General features: G+C 32.7%; 1 protein-coding gene across 1 annotated transcript; it reads right to left on the minus strand.

The window, feature by feature from the left end:
- Nucleotides 1-207: 207 nt before the first annotated feature.
- LOC148271725 (uncharacterized) lies at nt 208-15,762 on the minus strand (the record flags this gene model as incomplete). The annotated part of the gene is made up of 2 exons (XM_088241012.1): nt 14,824-15,762; nt 208-781 (listed from the first exon to the last, which is right to left on the minus strand). Coding segments are annotated over exons 1-2 (1,374 nt in total), but the record flags the coding sequence as incomplete, so codon positions are not given.
- Between the last annotated feature and the right edge of the window lie 6 nt (nt 15,763-15,768).

Genomic DNA, 15,768 nt, shown 5'->3' on the forward strand with positions numbered 1-15,768 from the left:
CAGATCTAATAAATAGTATTATTTTGACAAATTATGGAAAGTAGGTTATTAAACAGCATAAATATGTGTTAATTGTTTGTTTTTAACCTACATATATTTCAAAATATATCATCTTTTGCATGTAATACGACGCAACAGCACTGTTTCCAGGGATTTTATTGGCACAGTCTTTTAAGAGTTAGTAATTTATTGTTACGATAGACTCACCTCCACGCATCTGAGATTCTCCTTGTCCAGTAGGTACTCCATGGACTTGTGCGTCCGGCCCACCGGGGTGGGCGGCGGCAGCTGCAGAAGGCTCCGGGCTCTGCCCCCGAGCTGCACCCGGGTGGTCTCCGTGTCCAGGTCCGTCTCCAGCAGGCCGCGGGGGGGCGGGGGCTCCGGCGGGCTGGCCGGCTCCTTCCGGGGCGGCCGGGGCAGCCGGCCGGGCGGCAGGGGCGGCCGCCCAGACGCCGCCCTCAGCGGGATGTACACGAAGTCTTCGCCATTGCGGGGCTGCGTCTGAACCGGGAGAATTTCCTCCTTCACTTTTTCCACTGCGGCCTTGCTCGCCTCCTCATGCTTCTTCTTCCGGGAGGAGAAGCGGAAGTTGGCGAAGCGCGAGAGGAAGCCGCCTATGCGGCTGCGCGCGGGCTTCGGCGGTACGACTGGCCGCTCCATTGCGGGCCGTGCGCACGCGCGAGAGGGCGGCGCGCTACTGGCGGGCGGCTCCGCGCGGCGCTCGATGGCGGCCGGCGGCGGCGGCGGCGGGGGCGGCGCGGCGAGGGGGGGGTCGTACCCGCTGAAATACAAATCTCGATGTAAACAAAACAAACCAAATTCAAAATATTGCTCGTGTGACGGGAGAATGCGTTCGAAGTTCAAATTGTTTTGAACTTCGAATTTATATGGAACTGGATCCTCATTTATTATACAATGTCAACGTACATAAACGCGTTTTAAAAATATGAATTCAAAACTAAGAAGCAGAAACGTCAAACTGACAGCTAAACGTCAATCGATTGGGTTCATATAAAAACGTGGTTAGGAGTCGGGACTAAAACTTACATCAGTAAACATAATGTAAAAATGTAAATAACGTAAGAAATAGACACCGTAATAAACTTTTTTTTATCTTTGTATTTTCTTAAAATCCTATTTATTTACTTTATAATTTCATTTTTTGTTTTTTATTTTAATTTTTTTTGACTTATTTTTTAAAATTTGTTTTTCAATCAGTCTGTAAGAAATATCTAGTGGCAATATGTCCGCCATTTAACTGTGTATACCTTTGTTTTTTTTTAAAGAATAACTATTTATTAATTTTTGTATTTATCACATTGTATGTATATATATATATATATATTTTTAATTTGTTTGTTTTTCCATACATATTTACATAGAATTTTCATTACAAAAATACACTTTGTAATTAAATAATATATTATGGTTAATAAAGATTATTATTATTATTATTATTAATGAGTTCTTTCATAGAAACTATGCAACAAGAGGATCTAAAAATATAAGACTGGAAAAGACATCAAAAGCAATGTCCCAGAACTGCCGCATGTACAAGGGAATACAACTATTTGAGGAAATGCCAGAAAGCATAAAAAATGAAATAAATGTAAATATATTTCAAATTAAATGTAAAAAGTACATATGTGAAAAATATTAGGTAGTATATAGTGTAAATAGTAAATATAATTAATTAAAATGTACATATGAAACAGTTAATATTATAAATTATGATATTAAGTGTATAATAGTGATAAATAATGTTAGAATAAGTATATTTGTAAATATTGTGTTGTAAATATATATTAGACTATGTTAATCATAGAACTAAATAAAATAAATAATAATAATAAATAATAAAAAAATAAAAATACTTTTTTTTTTTTCAAAAACCATCACATTCGATTTATCGTGGTAATACAGCTGTAATACATTATAATTATTGTAATTAATATTTTTATTATTATTTAAATACGTTATACAAAAAAACCCTCACGGATTATAACAGCGTACTATTTGCTAAATTAAATTAATACACATGCATTGACATATTAATACACATAGACATTTATTTATTTAACAAATTACAACAGGGATGGAGAATACCTTAAATAAGGGAATATGGAAGTCAAGGCATTTACAGGGCTTATGACCTGTCATTGTCTGGTTTAAGTGGCCACTTTACGCACTGTGTAACATTCACCATTTTGCCTATGTTTGAACATCCATATTTCTTCAATTCTTCCATTTGTTGATTTGGACAAACTCAAATATTGTAATGAAACCACCTGGTCCAAGAAGAAGTTTAAAAATTAAAAAATTGTTTTCAGGCGTTGCCTAGTATGTGAAATAATTCAGTCAGATGAATCCCTTCACAACAATAAAGGTTTAAGCTCTTTAACTTTTCATAATTATGTATGGAAAAAAAACAAATAAAAATAAAAAAACATTTTTTGTATCTAATTTCCTGTAGGGCTGAACTTGCTCATTTTAGAGAGCGACGGGTCTAACAACATTATATCTTGTATGTAATCTATGTACTAGTGGCGAATGGTGATTTTATTTACAGGTAAGCCATAAAAAAATATCATATATTATTTACATAGGAGGTACATAATATAATGTAAGTAATATATACTATAAATTGATATTTTTCTGTGGTTCTGTGTGATACAACAACTCTCATCCATGAAATCAACTCAAACGATGTAACTTCGTGATATATTATATTATATATATTATTCATTAATATAAAACATAATTCATTAAAAAAATATATTAAAAATACCACTATGAATTCAGTCGATATTAGGTATTTATTTATTTTATTTATTTTTTTATTTTATTTATTTGGATAACCAACAGCTGTAATTATCTTATATATAACAAAACAAATAACAAATAAGCCAATTACAGGTTTTCACAAGTAGCATCAAAGTAAGTTTAAAAAGATTCTCGAACATAAAATGAATAGTAATTAAATGTTAATTTAAAAGAAAAGTAAAAATACTACGAATTATTTCGAAAGCAAACGCCGTACGTCATTAGGATTATTTGCAAATAAATCAATGTTAAATGATTTATCTATTACATTAAAATTATTAAAAGTTCGCCATAAATATGAAAAATATGTTCAATAGGAAATCAACTGGCCGTATTGTTCTAGTAATTAATAGTGCTAAAAACGGGCGCGTGGAGCGCTATATGTCCTGCAAAATGACGCATGGAAGTAATTATGGTCTTATGTCAAATGTACCATCTCAAAGAAAAATAGTCCTTAAGAAACAATGTTTGAAATACTGTTTTCCAAATCAAGAATCTTTAAATAATTTGTGTAATCTGTAAGTTTAATCTAGGAGAAAAAACCCGCACTGGGGTTAATACATTCAAAATATAGTATGCTTATTTGTATGAAAAAATAAGCTGGAATAATCGGCTAGTTTCTTGGCTCACCGCAAGCGCTGCGCTGGCGCGCTTTATTAAAATTTATATTTATATTAGGATAAAAATGCAAACGGTGGAAATGATTTAAAATAAATGGTAATTATTTATTTGTTTTTCTGTAAATAAAGTTACAATTAAACATTATTATGGTTAGTCATCAAATATGATGGTAAGCTGTGCATAATCGCTTCTATACAGGGTTCGCCCCTGCTATGTACGTATGTCCGGTTGTCTGCAGTTTTACCGTAGTAAAATTAAAATCGGTAATAGGTACTATTAAAAATAATTCTTGTTTGGTTTTAGAATTTAAAACTGTGAAGGGTTCGGTCTACCTTTTGTGAGCAAAGAAAGTGCGGTGCGGTGGAGTATAGACCAAAATATAATAATGATTGTACGGTGATTATTAATAGACGCAGAAGTGTTAAACATGTTATGGGCTGGGGCGGAGCGGTCAGAGTGATAGAAATTCTAGTCTAGATCGGTGCATACATATACACAAAAATACATGAACGGTCAGGAAGCACAATCAATAATCAATAATTAGCTAGAAATATTTTATTAGTATAATTAACTACGGTGATTAATTTCAGTACGTGAGCAGTTTGCTAAAGATCACGGTTTAAAATACAGCGCAAAAATGTGCGAGATAGTTGTCTTTAATACAAAATTTTAATTTATTTGTCCCGCCACTCTTCGTAGACGGTACTGATGTAAAAAGGGTAAAGTCGTTCAAATATCTATGCCAGTTTTAAATCCATATCACATAGGCTGGGCAGTTAAAACAATAATAAATAAAGGCTTACAAATGTTATTAACTTAGAAATTAACAAGCAAATAAACTCTTTATAAATAAAAAAAGGGAATATAATTTATTTAAAATAAACAAAATTTCAATGGAAAGTTAACAGAGTTATCTTCGACTGTCTATAAAAAAAAACCGACATTTGTGTACGAAAATCAGTATATTTGCATGAACATTTGAAGTATCTTTGTCGGTAAAGCTAGGGTTTCCTAGGACAGCGGTGCCCGTATTTTAACGGCCGTAGTAAACGGTGATGCGGTGGATAACCGTCGTAACGGTGACTAGAGAGTGGTTTCCTAAGAAAACGGTGTTATCAACACCATTTAACACCGTTTCCCTAGAAAACCACTCTCTAGTCGACGTTACGACGGCTATCCACCGCATCACCGTTCACTACGGCCGTTAAGATACGGGCACCGCTGTCCTAGGAAACCCTAGCTTAACCTGTAATTAAACATGTTTAGAATAAAAAAACTTATGCATATATTATTCTACTTTTCATACAGAAAACTTAATTTTACCGTGTAGATAAAATTGAAGATAAATGTTAACTTCCCATTGTAATCTGTAGCTCAATCACAAATAACTATCGACGTGCGTAAAAACATGCTAAGCATTTGAGCGATCACAACGATCAATAATAAACATGCTTAAGTTATCGCAGTCATTTTATTTATTCATATATATGTACATTACAAAATGGAATATCTTAATTCATACATAAAGAAATAATTAAAATAAAAAGGTATATTTTTAAATAACACATAAGTATACATAAGTCAACGCGTGTGTTATCTCTAAGTCAACGCTCATGTAGGTTTGTTTTTTGTTTTCCTCGTAAATAAATACAGTTCATAGGCGAAAAATCGGCGTTTTTTATAAAAAAATAACACAATAATTGCGTTTTCAAAATAGTAAAGATTATCTAATACAAAAAAAAAATATTGAATTAATGCTTTTCTTTCAAAATTACGGCGACCGCTTTTCTTGACATTTGGCTTGCCAACAGCCGGCTAAATGCAGCATGATAAATAATAAATAAATAAAAATAGCACTTTTAGAATATTTTCACCATTTACACCGGTGAAATTCAAATATGTGATTGCGCAGCAGGATTATATGTCGCGAAACGTTCATATTTTGACATTTAATATTAGGGTTCACGGATGTTCCATTGTGATCGCAAATACGATTAAAACCATGGTGAGAAATTGTTATCACGTCGCTTATTAGCACGCCGATAGTTATTTGTGATTGAGCTACTGGGCCCTGGACACAGAATAAGCAATGCGAGTATCAGTTTTTATGATTTTTTTATTCAACACCAGAGCAGCTCAGAATTCTCTATTAAGAAGAGCGATTAGTCATTTTGTCAAATTTGAGAAGATGTGCGATTTTGATATATTTAACGACTCAGCTTTCCGCTACAAACGGAAGCTGAGTCTCATTTACAATAATAATATTTAGCCTTTTTTAACAATATATAGCCTCGATTAATAATAACATTAGTCTCAATTAATAATATTTAGCCTATTTTCGAAAATTATTTAAGACAAACACCATATTTCACACAAGTAGAGTCATGCGTTAACATATTCGTGTCACAATTTGTTGTCCTGTCAGAAATTGTTTTATACAAGGTGTTTACTAAACTCTGTCCGAAACCACGATAATCAGTATGAGGAAGAAGACATATTGGCACGTTAAAAAAAAATTTTAGAACGAATAAAATTTAAAAAAATAAAATATTTAAAAAAGCAAATGGTTGGTTACTTCTGCAGGGGAGAAACGAGTGGGGAGGGGGGAGTCTGATACACTGACAACCGAGCTCCCCCCACCACTCTACTTCAGAAGTGAGCAACCATTTGTTTTTTTAAATAATTCATTTAAAAAAAAAAATCTTAGTGTTAAATACTTTTTTTAATATGCTAATATGTTTTCTTGTCCATATTGACCATCGTGGTTTAAGATGTGACAGGGTTTAAAAAACACCCTGTATATTGTGTTGTGTACGTAATTGGTGGTGTGTTAGGTTTGTGTTTTTTGTAATAACACTATAATTTTACCGATGTAGCACTGTGTGCACAACATTAAACTTAAATAAAAAATATAAAAAAATAATTGAGTCTGAGTTAAGATTATTTTCCACATTGCATAAAATATCAATTCGTCATTGGTACGGAGCCAGTGACAATATTCTTTCAACGAGAAATTCGCTCAAAATTGACTAGAAATTTGAAAGTGGGTGTGCGCTTCAGCCGCCTTGGGATGAAGATTCCAAGAAACCATATGACATTCGCACATAGATAGATTTTCTAAAGGAAAAATGTGTTTACATCAGCAAAGACTCGAGCATTTCCGGTACGAAAATAAAAATGTGAAGAGATTAAAACAGTCATTCCTACAGTGGTCTATATCGACGCCCCGGAGTTCATTTCGATCTGCAAGGATTCGTACATACATATTAGTAATAAAGTATATACATTGATCGTTGTCTTCTAAAAATGAATAATGCCAAAAATTGACGCTGCACCGAGGGGAGCGCCACTAACTAAGACGGGCGGACGAAAGAACTGGGGTCATATGTCAACAGAATACTATCAGAGGAAAGTGGTCCTTAGGAAATAAATATCGAAATGCTATTCTCCAAATAATATCTATAATCTGCAAGTGAACTCAGTAAGAAAAATATACCTATAGTTAAAATACAGTATACTCGTACATTTTGTATGAAGAAATAAGCTGCAGTAATCGGCCAGTATTTTTTGCCCTACTGTGAACGGGCTGGGCGCTGAATGGGCTTATTTATTTATTTATATATACGCCCAATAAGCATTTTTATGGACACATTTATACATAGAAAATGATTACAAAAACATTATAAAGACTCAATGGTTTATAGTAGACTTTGTGGGAGTGGAATCGGGAGAGAGGTGTTTATAATTGAATTTGATTCAGTGATCGTTTGAAAGAAGATAACTTGTTATCAAAGAAATCAAGGTTGGTATGTTTGTTGGCAGACCTTAGAATTCTGGACATAGGGGAATGAAAACCTCTATGGATATCGGTATGAAAGAGTAAGTTTTGTCTGCGGTTTCTAGTTGGAATATTTAATTTTATTGAGCTCAGTAGTTCAGGCGCATCAAAGAGTGAGTCGAGATTTTCAAATAGGACTATAAGGTCGGATTTATTTCGACGGTCTTGAAGAGAAGATATATTTAAGGTAGTTTCTAACTCATTATACGTATATAGGTCTCTGGATAAGCCCAACTTCCAGCCTATCTTTCTTAAAAATCGATGTTGAACTGATTCAATATTCTTGATGTGAACATCATAATATGGAGACCAGATAACAGAGGAACACTCTAGGTGCGGACGAACTAGGGAACAGAAGAGAGTTTTAAAGGTATTGATATTTTTTATGTCAGCTGTACTTCTATTAATAAATCCAAGAAGTTTTAAGGATTTATTGATTCTTCTTTAGATTTACTTTGAATTTATTTATTGATGTATTCTTTTTAATAGTTTTTAGTTCATTAGGAAGATTATTATATTTTTTTACACCTTTGATGACAAAGCTATTTTGACCATGACTTGTGTGTAATTTAGGAATTTTAATATTATGTTGGTATCTGAGTGACTTATTCATCTCAAATTCTTTTATCTTTTCTTTTTTATAAATTTGTATAAATGAATTTATTTTATAAAGAGTGTCTACTGAATAAACCTTAAATATTTTAAATACGCTTTCCGTATTGAATGTTGAGGGTTTCTTTAAAATTACTTTAATAATTAATCTTTGTATTATTTTAAGAGGGTTTAATATATTGGCGTATAAACCACCCCACCCTACAATACCATATTGTATCAAAGATTGTACGATTGAGTAATAAGGTTTTTAAAATTATTAATTTTTAAAATATTCCTTAATCTAATAAATATGTATTTACATTTTCTAATTCGTTTAACTAGTTCACTAATATGGTTTTTCCATTTTAAATTTTGGTCTATGTATTCACCGAGATGTTTAATTTTATCTGTTGTATCAAGTACTGAACATGTAAGATCGCAGTTAGTTTTGTTGCAATTGCTTTGGTGAATTATTAATTTTAATACTGAATCTAAATTTGTTTTGTTAATTTCGAAAGGTTGAAAAAAATTGCTGCGTTATTTGTTAACTATATAAGCATTGATGATAATTTATTGAACCGTCAAAGCGCTGAATAAAATAAATAAATAAAATGAGATTGCTCCATTGAAAAGTTTGGCACGAATAACCAAACACACGTACGGATTTAGCAGACTTTGTCAATGAAGGGATTTCACCAGAGCAGAGAGTTCTTGCCTAAATAAATAAGAGAGTAAAAATATACGCGACGTTTTCAATGTCGACCTTAGAAGAATTTTTCATTTTTTCGTGAGGAAAAATTGATATTCTTAAAGACGCAAAAATCCTCTAAGGGCCGGGCATCTGAGTGCCCCAGAGTCAGAAAAAAGCTAGGAAAAAGTTTTAAGTTTTCTGCGTTTTGACAAAATGGATTTCTTGTTGCTCGTACAATAGAAGTCAACATGCATCTTCAATTTTATCTGCAAAGTAAATTAAGTTTTCTGTGAGAAAAATAAAAGTAGTTTTCGTAATACGGGCCCTGTGCCACGATTATGAACGCTATCGGTACTTATCGAGACGGTATAAACTAACATCGAAATTTATGTATCAAAATGTGTGTATTTGTATGAAAATTCAACCAGCATATTCGTCGATAACATGTTTTTTTTTGTTGATAAAAAGAAATATTTGCGTTCTTATGATTTACCCAAATATTTAATTTTGAGGGCCATTTTCAACGAGTTGTAAATAACTCACTATTAGAAAATGGAATCGAGTTGTGGTAGAGTGGGATTCGAACCACGGACCTTCGGTCCGTGAGTCCGAGACACTAGCCACAGGACCACAACCCGATTTAAATGTAATTGAACATGTTTAAAAAAAAAAATGTAAAGATATTAGAATTTATTTTTTCAATATTATTACAATATATTATAAAATATGGACCCTGGGCCCCGATTGCAATGGGAAGTAAACATTTATCTTAAATTTTATCGACAAAGTAAAATTAAGTTTTCTGTATAAAAAGCAGAATATGCATACAATTTTTTCTTCTAAACGTGTTAAATTATAGGTTACCGACAAATATACTTTAAATTTTCATGCAAATATACTCATTTTCGTACACAAATATCGGTTTTTCTTTATAGACAGTCGAAGATGGCTCTGTCAACTTCCCATTATTGCCGAGATTACAAACGCTATGTTTTTTGCTACGTATCAAGACGGTATAAAGTAAAATCGATATTTATGTACTTTAATATATTAGTAAAAAAAATAAAAACGCTAGTCAGTAACCTGTAATTGAACATGATCAGAAAAACAAATGCATGAAAGTTATATTTTTCATCCAGAAATCCTAATTTTACTTGGTAGATAAAATTGAAGGAAGATGCTTACTTCCCATTGTAATACGGACCCTAAGTGGTATTCTAAATCTTCTCTTCCCCCCAAAAAGCGGTTAAATTTGGGATTTTCTTTTTTTTAACTCAACGACACTTTACTTCATAAAATGGCCACACCGATGATTAAATGATATTTTAACTGTTTATAAAACAGAAAAAAAACTAATACGGTTTGGCCAATTCAACATAATTAAGTGTTTTGGGTAATCCTTAAGGACGCAATAATGGTCTAAGTGAAAATGTTCATATTTAATTTCGTGTGTTCGCATTTGTTTGACGTCGAATTCTCAATGTGGCCATAAATGAAGCAAAGTTTAGGTGCATGCAAATTATAAAAATCTCCAAATTAACCACTCTCTAGGGATAGAGAAGATTCAGAATACCACCACTGGTTTGTTTAAAGATTACATTTACAACCATCTCGAACATTTAATTGATGAATAAAACATTAAAATAGATTTTAAGCGTTCGCATGAGGCACTAATCAATTATTGCACAATTATGTTTCTCCAGCAGATGGTAAACGATCTATAGAACTAATGTGACGTCATATATTGCATCACAATAAGATGCTTTCGTCACATTCTGACTTTGAGGAATACCATCACAGCTCGAAACTTTGGGTTTACGTGCTTTGCATGCTTTTAAGAACGTTGATATTTATTTGTGTTTGAGCTACTGGTGACAAGCCGGTTTCGCGGATTAGTGGGTTAAATTATTTATTATTTTATATTTTCTGTTCATTTTTAATTTATTTTATTTATTTCGAATACAAACAGATGTACAGGTTAAATGAATATTTAAATAAAATTAATTATATAAAATGTATACATAGTAGGGCCTGCCATCCAATTATATGTATTCACTAAATAATACTGTAATAAAGCGACGACGGCTTGAAGTTTAAACTATATAAATAATAAATATACTATATATTAAAATAAGATAAATATAGACAAAACAAGGAGATAGTGGAAAGGAAAAGAAGGAAATTGATAAGGAGTGGTAAAGGATGATTGAAGGAAAGTGAGAGTGGAAAATTGCATTTGATTTAATGATTAAACGAATTATGAATGAAGAACATGAATCAAGCCTATTACTTCTCTTCTGTACATATTGTATGGAGTGTTAAATATATCAAGACTATTAAATTTTTTGTTAAATGTTTCACATATACGAGGGATCGTAGAATGTTTCCGATGATTAGTTTTAAATTTACGAATATAGAAAATATCAGAGAGTCTAGTTGGCCTGGAGGGGACACGGTAAGCAAGTAGATTAGTGAGTTCCGGGGAATCGAATTTATTATTTACAATTTTGTAAAGCAGGATCTGATCAAACATATCTCTTCTGTGTGCTAATGAATCGAGGTTATAAAATTTTAATAAAGCTAAATAATTTGTAAAATGCATATGAAATTTGTATTCTAGTTTTTTTAGGAATTTGTTTTGAACACTCTCGATTCTATTAATATTTAATTTATAAACAGGAGACCAGATAGCAGTGCAATATTCAAGATGGGGGCGTACGTATGTTATGTAAAGCAATATAAATGAACCTAAACTTTCAAAAGATTTACACAGCCGCATGATAAATCCAGTCATTTTGTATGCCTTGTTAATTATAGTTTCTATATGACTATTGTAATTTAAGTTTAAGTCCAAAATAATTCCCAAGACACGTATTTCGTTTACTTCTCTAATTGTATTTTCATTTATCATATAGTCATATTTTATTTTATTTTTATTACGAGTGAAAGATATTTTGTAACATTTAGACACATTGATATAAAGTTTGTTTTCAACACAGTAATTCGATAATGCATGTAAATCTTGTTGTAATTTTGCACAATCATCTCTACACTTGACTTTAAGGTAAAAAATTTTATCGTCAGCATAACAAAGGTAATGGGCATTTTTGAAACATAATTGAATATCATAAATATAGGCATTAAATAAAAGTGGCCCAAGGTGTGATCCCTGTGGTACACCAGACGGAATGGAGATGAAATCAGATTGATATCCTTCAATCATAATTGACTGAAGTCTATTATCTAAGTAAGAGATAAACCATCTGTATAAGTCACCGTGTATTCCCAGATATTCTAATTTACGCATAAGAATTCGGTGATCCACCTTATCAAACGCTTTAGAATAATCTGTGTATATGACATCAACTTGCGTTCTGTCATCCATATTGGAAGTGACGTATTCGGTGAAATTTACCATATTGGTTAATACAGAGCGCCTCTTCAGAAAACCACGCTGAAAATTTTGTAAATTTTTAAGAATTTTTGGATAAATTTTATCATAAACCATGAGCTCAAATAATTTTGAAAAAATTGAATGTATGTATCTTCTTAAATAAAAAAAGAAAAATGAAGTTTATTTGTTTGTCTAAAATATCTGCGAAGCACCAATAACCCAAGAACGTGAATACAAGTTAAAGGAATTGATATTACATGGCTGGAATATTCGGTTGGGTAAGCGCATCGTACCAGAATACTAGTTTAAAAATAAATTGAGGGAATTCGGGTGCATTCATAAATTACCGTGTGGCCATTTTGGCTTCGTGTTGTATTTACGAAATCGCCAACCACGCTTGCGAGCGGAACCTGCATTATACAGGCATCGTTTCTGTTCTGTTACCATAGATAAATAGTTAAATCATTTGGTAATTAAGCTGTCTTCGAACACAGACTTTACAAATCAAAGTAATTCGAATCGACTAATCACATACATACAACTCATTAAACAAACAAACAAACGGTAAGACTATATACAAAATTTGAACGCCATTGACGGCCGATATGAGCATAAATATTCCGCTAAATACGTACCGAAGAATAGAAAAATTTACAAAGAAATCATAATTCTTGAAAACGATTTAGAATAAATATTTTTATTTATTCAGAAAACAAATATTAATTAAAACAATAAGTAACGAGAAAATGTTTAAAAAAAGATATAAAAAAATGGATAGTGGAGCTAGGTAGAAGAAAAATGTATTGTCTCATTCGCCCAAACCAATATTGAATCAACAAGTGTATGGCTTATGTTAGGTTTTTGTTATTTTCATTATGCGTTTTGTAATATAAATAATATAGATGTACATATATACCTAGTTTTTAAAACTGTGAATATTTTGTCAATTATCTATGTTTATTAAGTTAGTCTTCTTTGTTTATTCTCTAATGTAAAAACATTTCAAAAAAGTATATTGTTAAGTGTCCTCGGCACGGGTACACATTGTAGTGAAGACACATTTTTTTTATTAATTATAGTTTGTAAGAGAAAAATATGAATAAATAAAAAATATTACTACTAAAAACTATTTTTACATTAATTAATTACATATATTTATATTAACGTTTCCCATTACTTAAAAAAAATAAATATTCTTGTGTACGTAATGGAGAGTGAAATCTTACATTAGTTTTTTTTATTTTATTTTTAATCATTAATATTTTTAGTATAACATATAAAAAATACAAAAAAAATATATAAACTGAGTTTTAATCAGTGCTACACAAAGAAGAATTATAAATGTAACTTTTCACCTCCTTCTTATATATATTGTATTCCTGACTTGATAACTTATTAACTTATAATTCCACAAAAAAAGTGTTTGAAAAAACGATTATTGAAGACATAATTTCACGTAGAATTAATTAATTTATATCGGTTGTGGTCCCGTGGTTAGTGTCTCGGACTCACGGACCAATGGTCTGTGGTTCGAATCCCACTCTACCCCAACTTGATTCCATTTTCTAAAAGTGAGTTATTTACAACTCGTTGAAAATGGTGGTCAAAACTAAATATTTGGGTAAATCATAAGAACGCAAATATTTATTTTTCAAACAAAAAAAAAAAAGTAAAATACTACAAAATATAAGTAAATTAAAATACTTTTTTTGCGATTTTGCTGCGACAGCTCTAATGTTTAAATCTAAGTAATATGAAGTCTTTATATGAAAATAAATGTACTAGGGTTTGGTCTAAATTTTTAGAGGCGAAATCTGCAGGTCGAAAAGTAATAATTTATTTGTAATATAAAACTTTTGAGTATATACAGGGGGTTCATTAAACCCTGTCACATCTGAAACCACGATGATCAGTATAAATAAGACATATTGGCACATTAAAATAATTTTTTAAAACAAATAAAATTTAAAAAAATAAAATATCAAAAAAAGCAAATGGTTGCGAAATAATTCAATTAGATGAATCTCACCCGCATAAATAAAGGTTTCAGCTCTTTAACTTCACAAACATCAACAGGTGAAAGAATTGAAGGAATATAGATGTTCAAATAAAATAAAATATAAAAAATAAGGAATAATTAAAAAAAAAAATATTTATAGATGACAACCATGAGGTTTCGCATAAATAAATTGTCTATGTTTTTATGAATGTATGTATGTGTATGCGCATGGGTGTATGTACGTGTGTGTGCATGTACATGTGTATATATGTGTATATTTATATATACATGTGTGTATATATGTGTATGTCTGTATGTATATGAATCAAAATGTGTATCCAAATAAGTTTATATTTTGTTTGTCTGTGCTCTATATTAATTTGTTAACTATTATAATATATAAAAATGTAATTGCCTAGCTTGGAACGGGGTATGTACCCTTGTTAGCTGGGCAAAGTGAATATGGAATTGTATTTTGATAAAGAGTGTGAATAAATAAATAAATAAATAAATAAATAAATAAATAAATATGGGCAGAATGGTGAATGTTACACAGTGTGTTAAGTGGCCACTTAAACCAGCCATTGACAGGTCATAAGCCTTGTAGATGCCTAGATTTATGTATTACCTTCTCTTAAATGTTCTTCATCTCTGTTGTAATATTAACATATTACGTTATTTTTAATTGATTTTTCAGTTTCCCCAAGTATAAAAGGCTATTGAAGTATAAAACTGTCAATCTTCTCTTTATTTACAAACGGTCAACAAACGCTATGATTATTTATTTTGCACCAATGTCTCTGAGCGGTCCAGAATAAGATAAATATAATATATGTATAAATAATACAACAGTTGAGTCTCACCTGCTGTAGGTTGACGACGTGCTCGATACTTCATTGGCTGAATCCTCCGAGTAACTCCTCTCTCTCCAGCTGACCTCTGCCACAACGGGGCAGAAGTGAACTCCCTTGGAACTAGCGGACCCCGACAGTCCTTGTGACTTGGATCCTAAGATGCCGACCGGCTTGAACTCATTCTTCAAAGGAACGTGCTGCATGGAGGACCGCAGTTCTTCCTTCGGCGCAACGTTGGTGTACATCTGCCCGCTGTCCTGATTGAAGGCGTTCAAGTTGGGCGTTGACTGCACTTTATCGGTGCCTTTCATGGGAGTGGAGTGGAAGAACATGTTGGGGTTGAAGGTGTCCGAAACGTCCGGACTAGAGTTTTCCGTATTGGAATTCGACGCGTCGAAATGCCTTCTGTAGTAAGGGGGGTCAGGCTCGTTGCCGTAGAAGTTAAACTCGTATGCCGGCGGTTCCGGAGGCGGCGACGGCTCTTTTGTATTCTTTAACACCAGCGCCTTCGAGCGCGCTTGTTTCTTTTCTAGCTCGGCTATCACGTCGTCGAAGGGATTCAAAGCGGAATGAAGACGCTTATTCGTCATTATGGATACTTCTCTGTCAAAGTTACAATTGTCTATCGATGTTTGAAGCGCCTTTTTAGACTGATCGCTGAGTTCGCGCATCGTTTTTTGCATTTCATTTAAGAATATTTTCTCAGATTCCGTCGTCGAGTCGCTCTCCACACTCATCTCCCTCGTGGAGGGGAGATTCCTGGGCATCTTGGAAGCCTTTTCGCCGGACCTCGCGGAAAACTTCTTCATGACATTCTTGGCGCCGCCGTCGGCATCCACGCGGTAGTCGAGCACCGTGAGGTCCGCCACGCTCGTAGTGAAACTTTCGCTCACGCGGAACGACTGCTTGAACGACACTTCGTGCACTGTCTTCTGCGACCGCGAAGGGTAGCTC

The sequence above is a fragment of the Micrasema longulum genome, unplaced genomic scaffold, assembly GCF_059751315.1.
Source record: "Micrasema longulum isolate JH-2025_06_02 unplaced genomic scaffold, ASM5975131v1 h1tg002696l, whole genome shotgun sequence".
Classification (NCBI taxonomy): Eukaryota; Metazoa; Arthropoda; class Insecta; order Trichoptera; family Brachycentridae; genus Micrasema; species Micrasema longulum.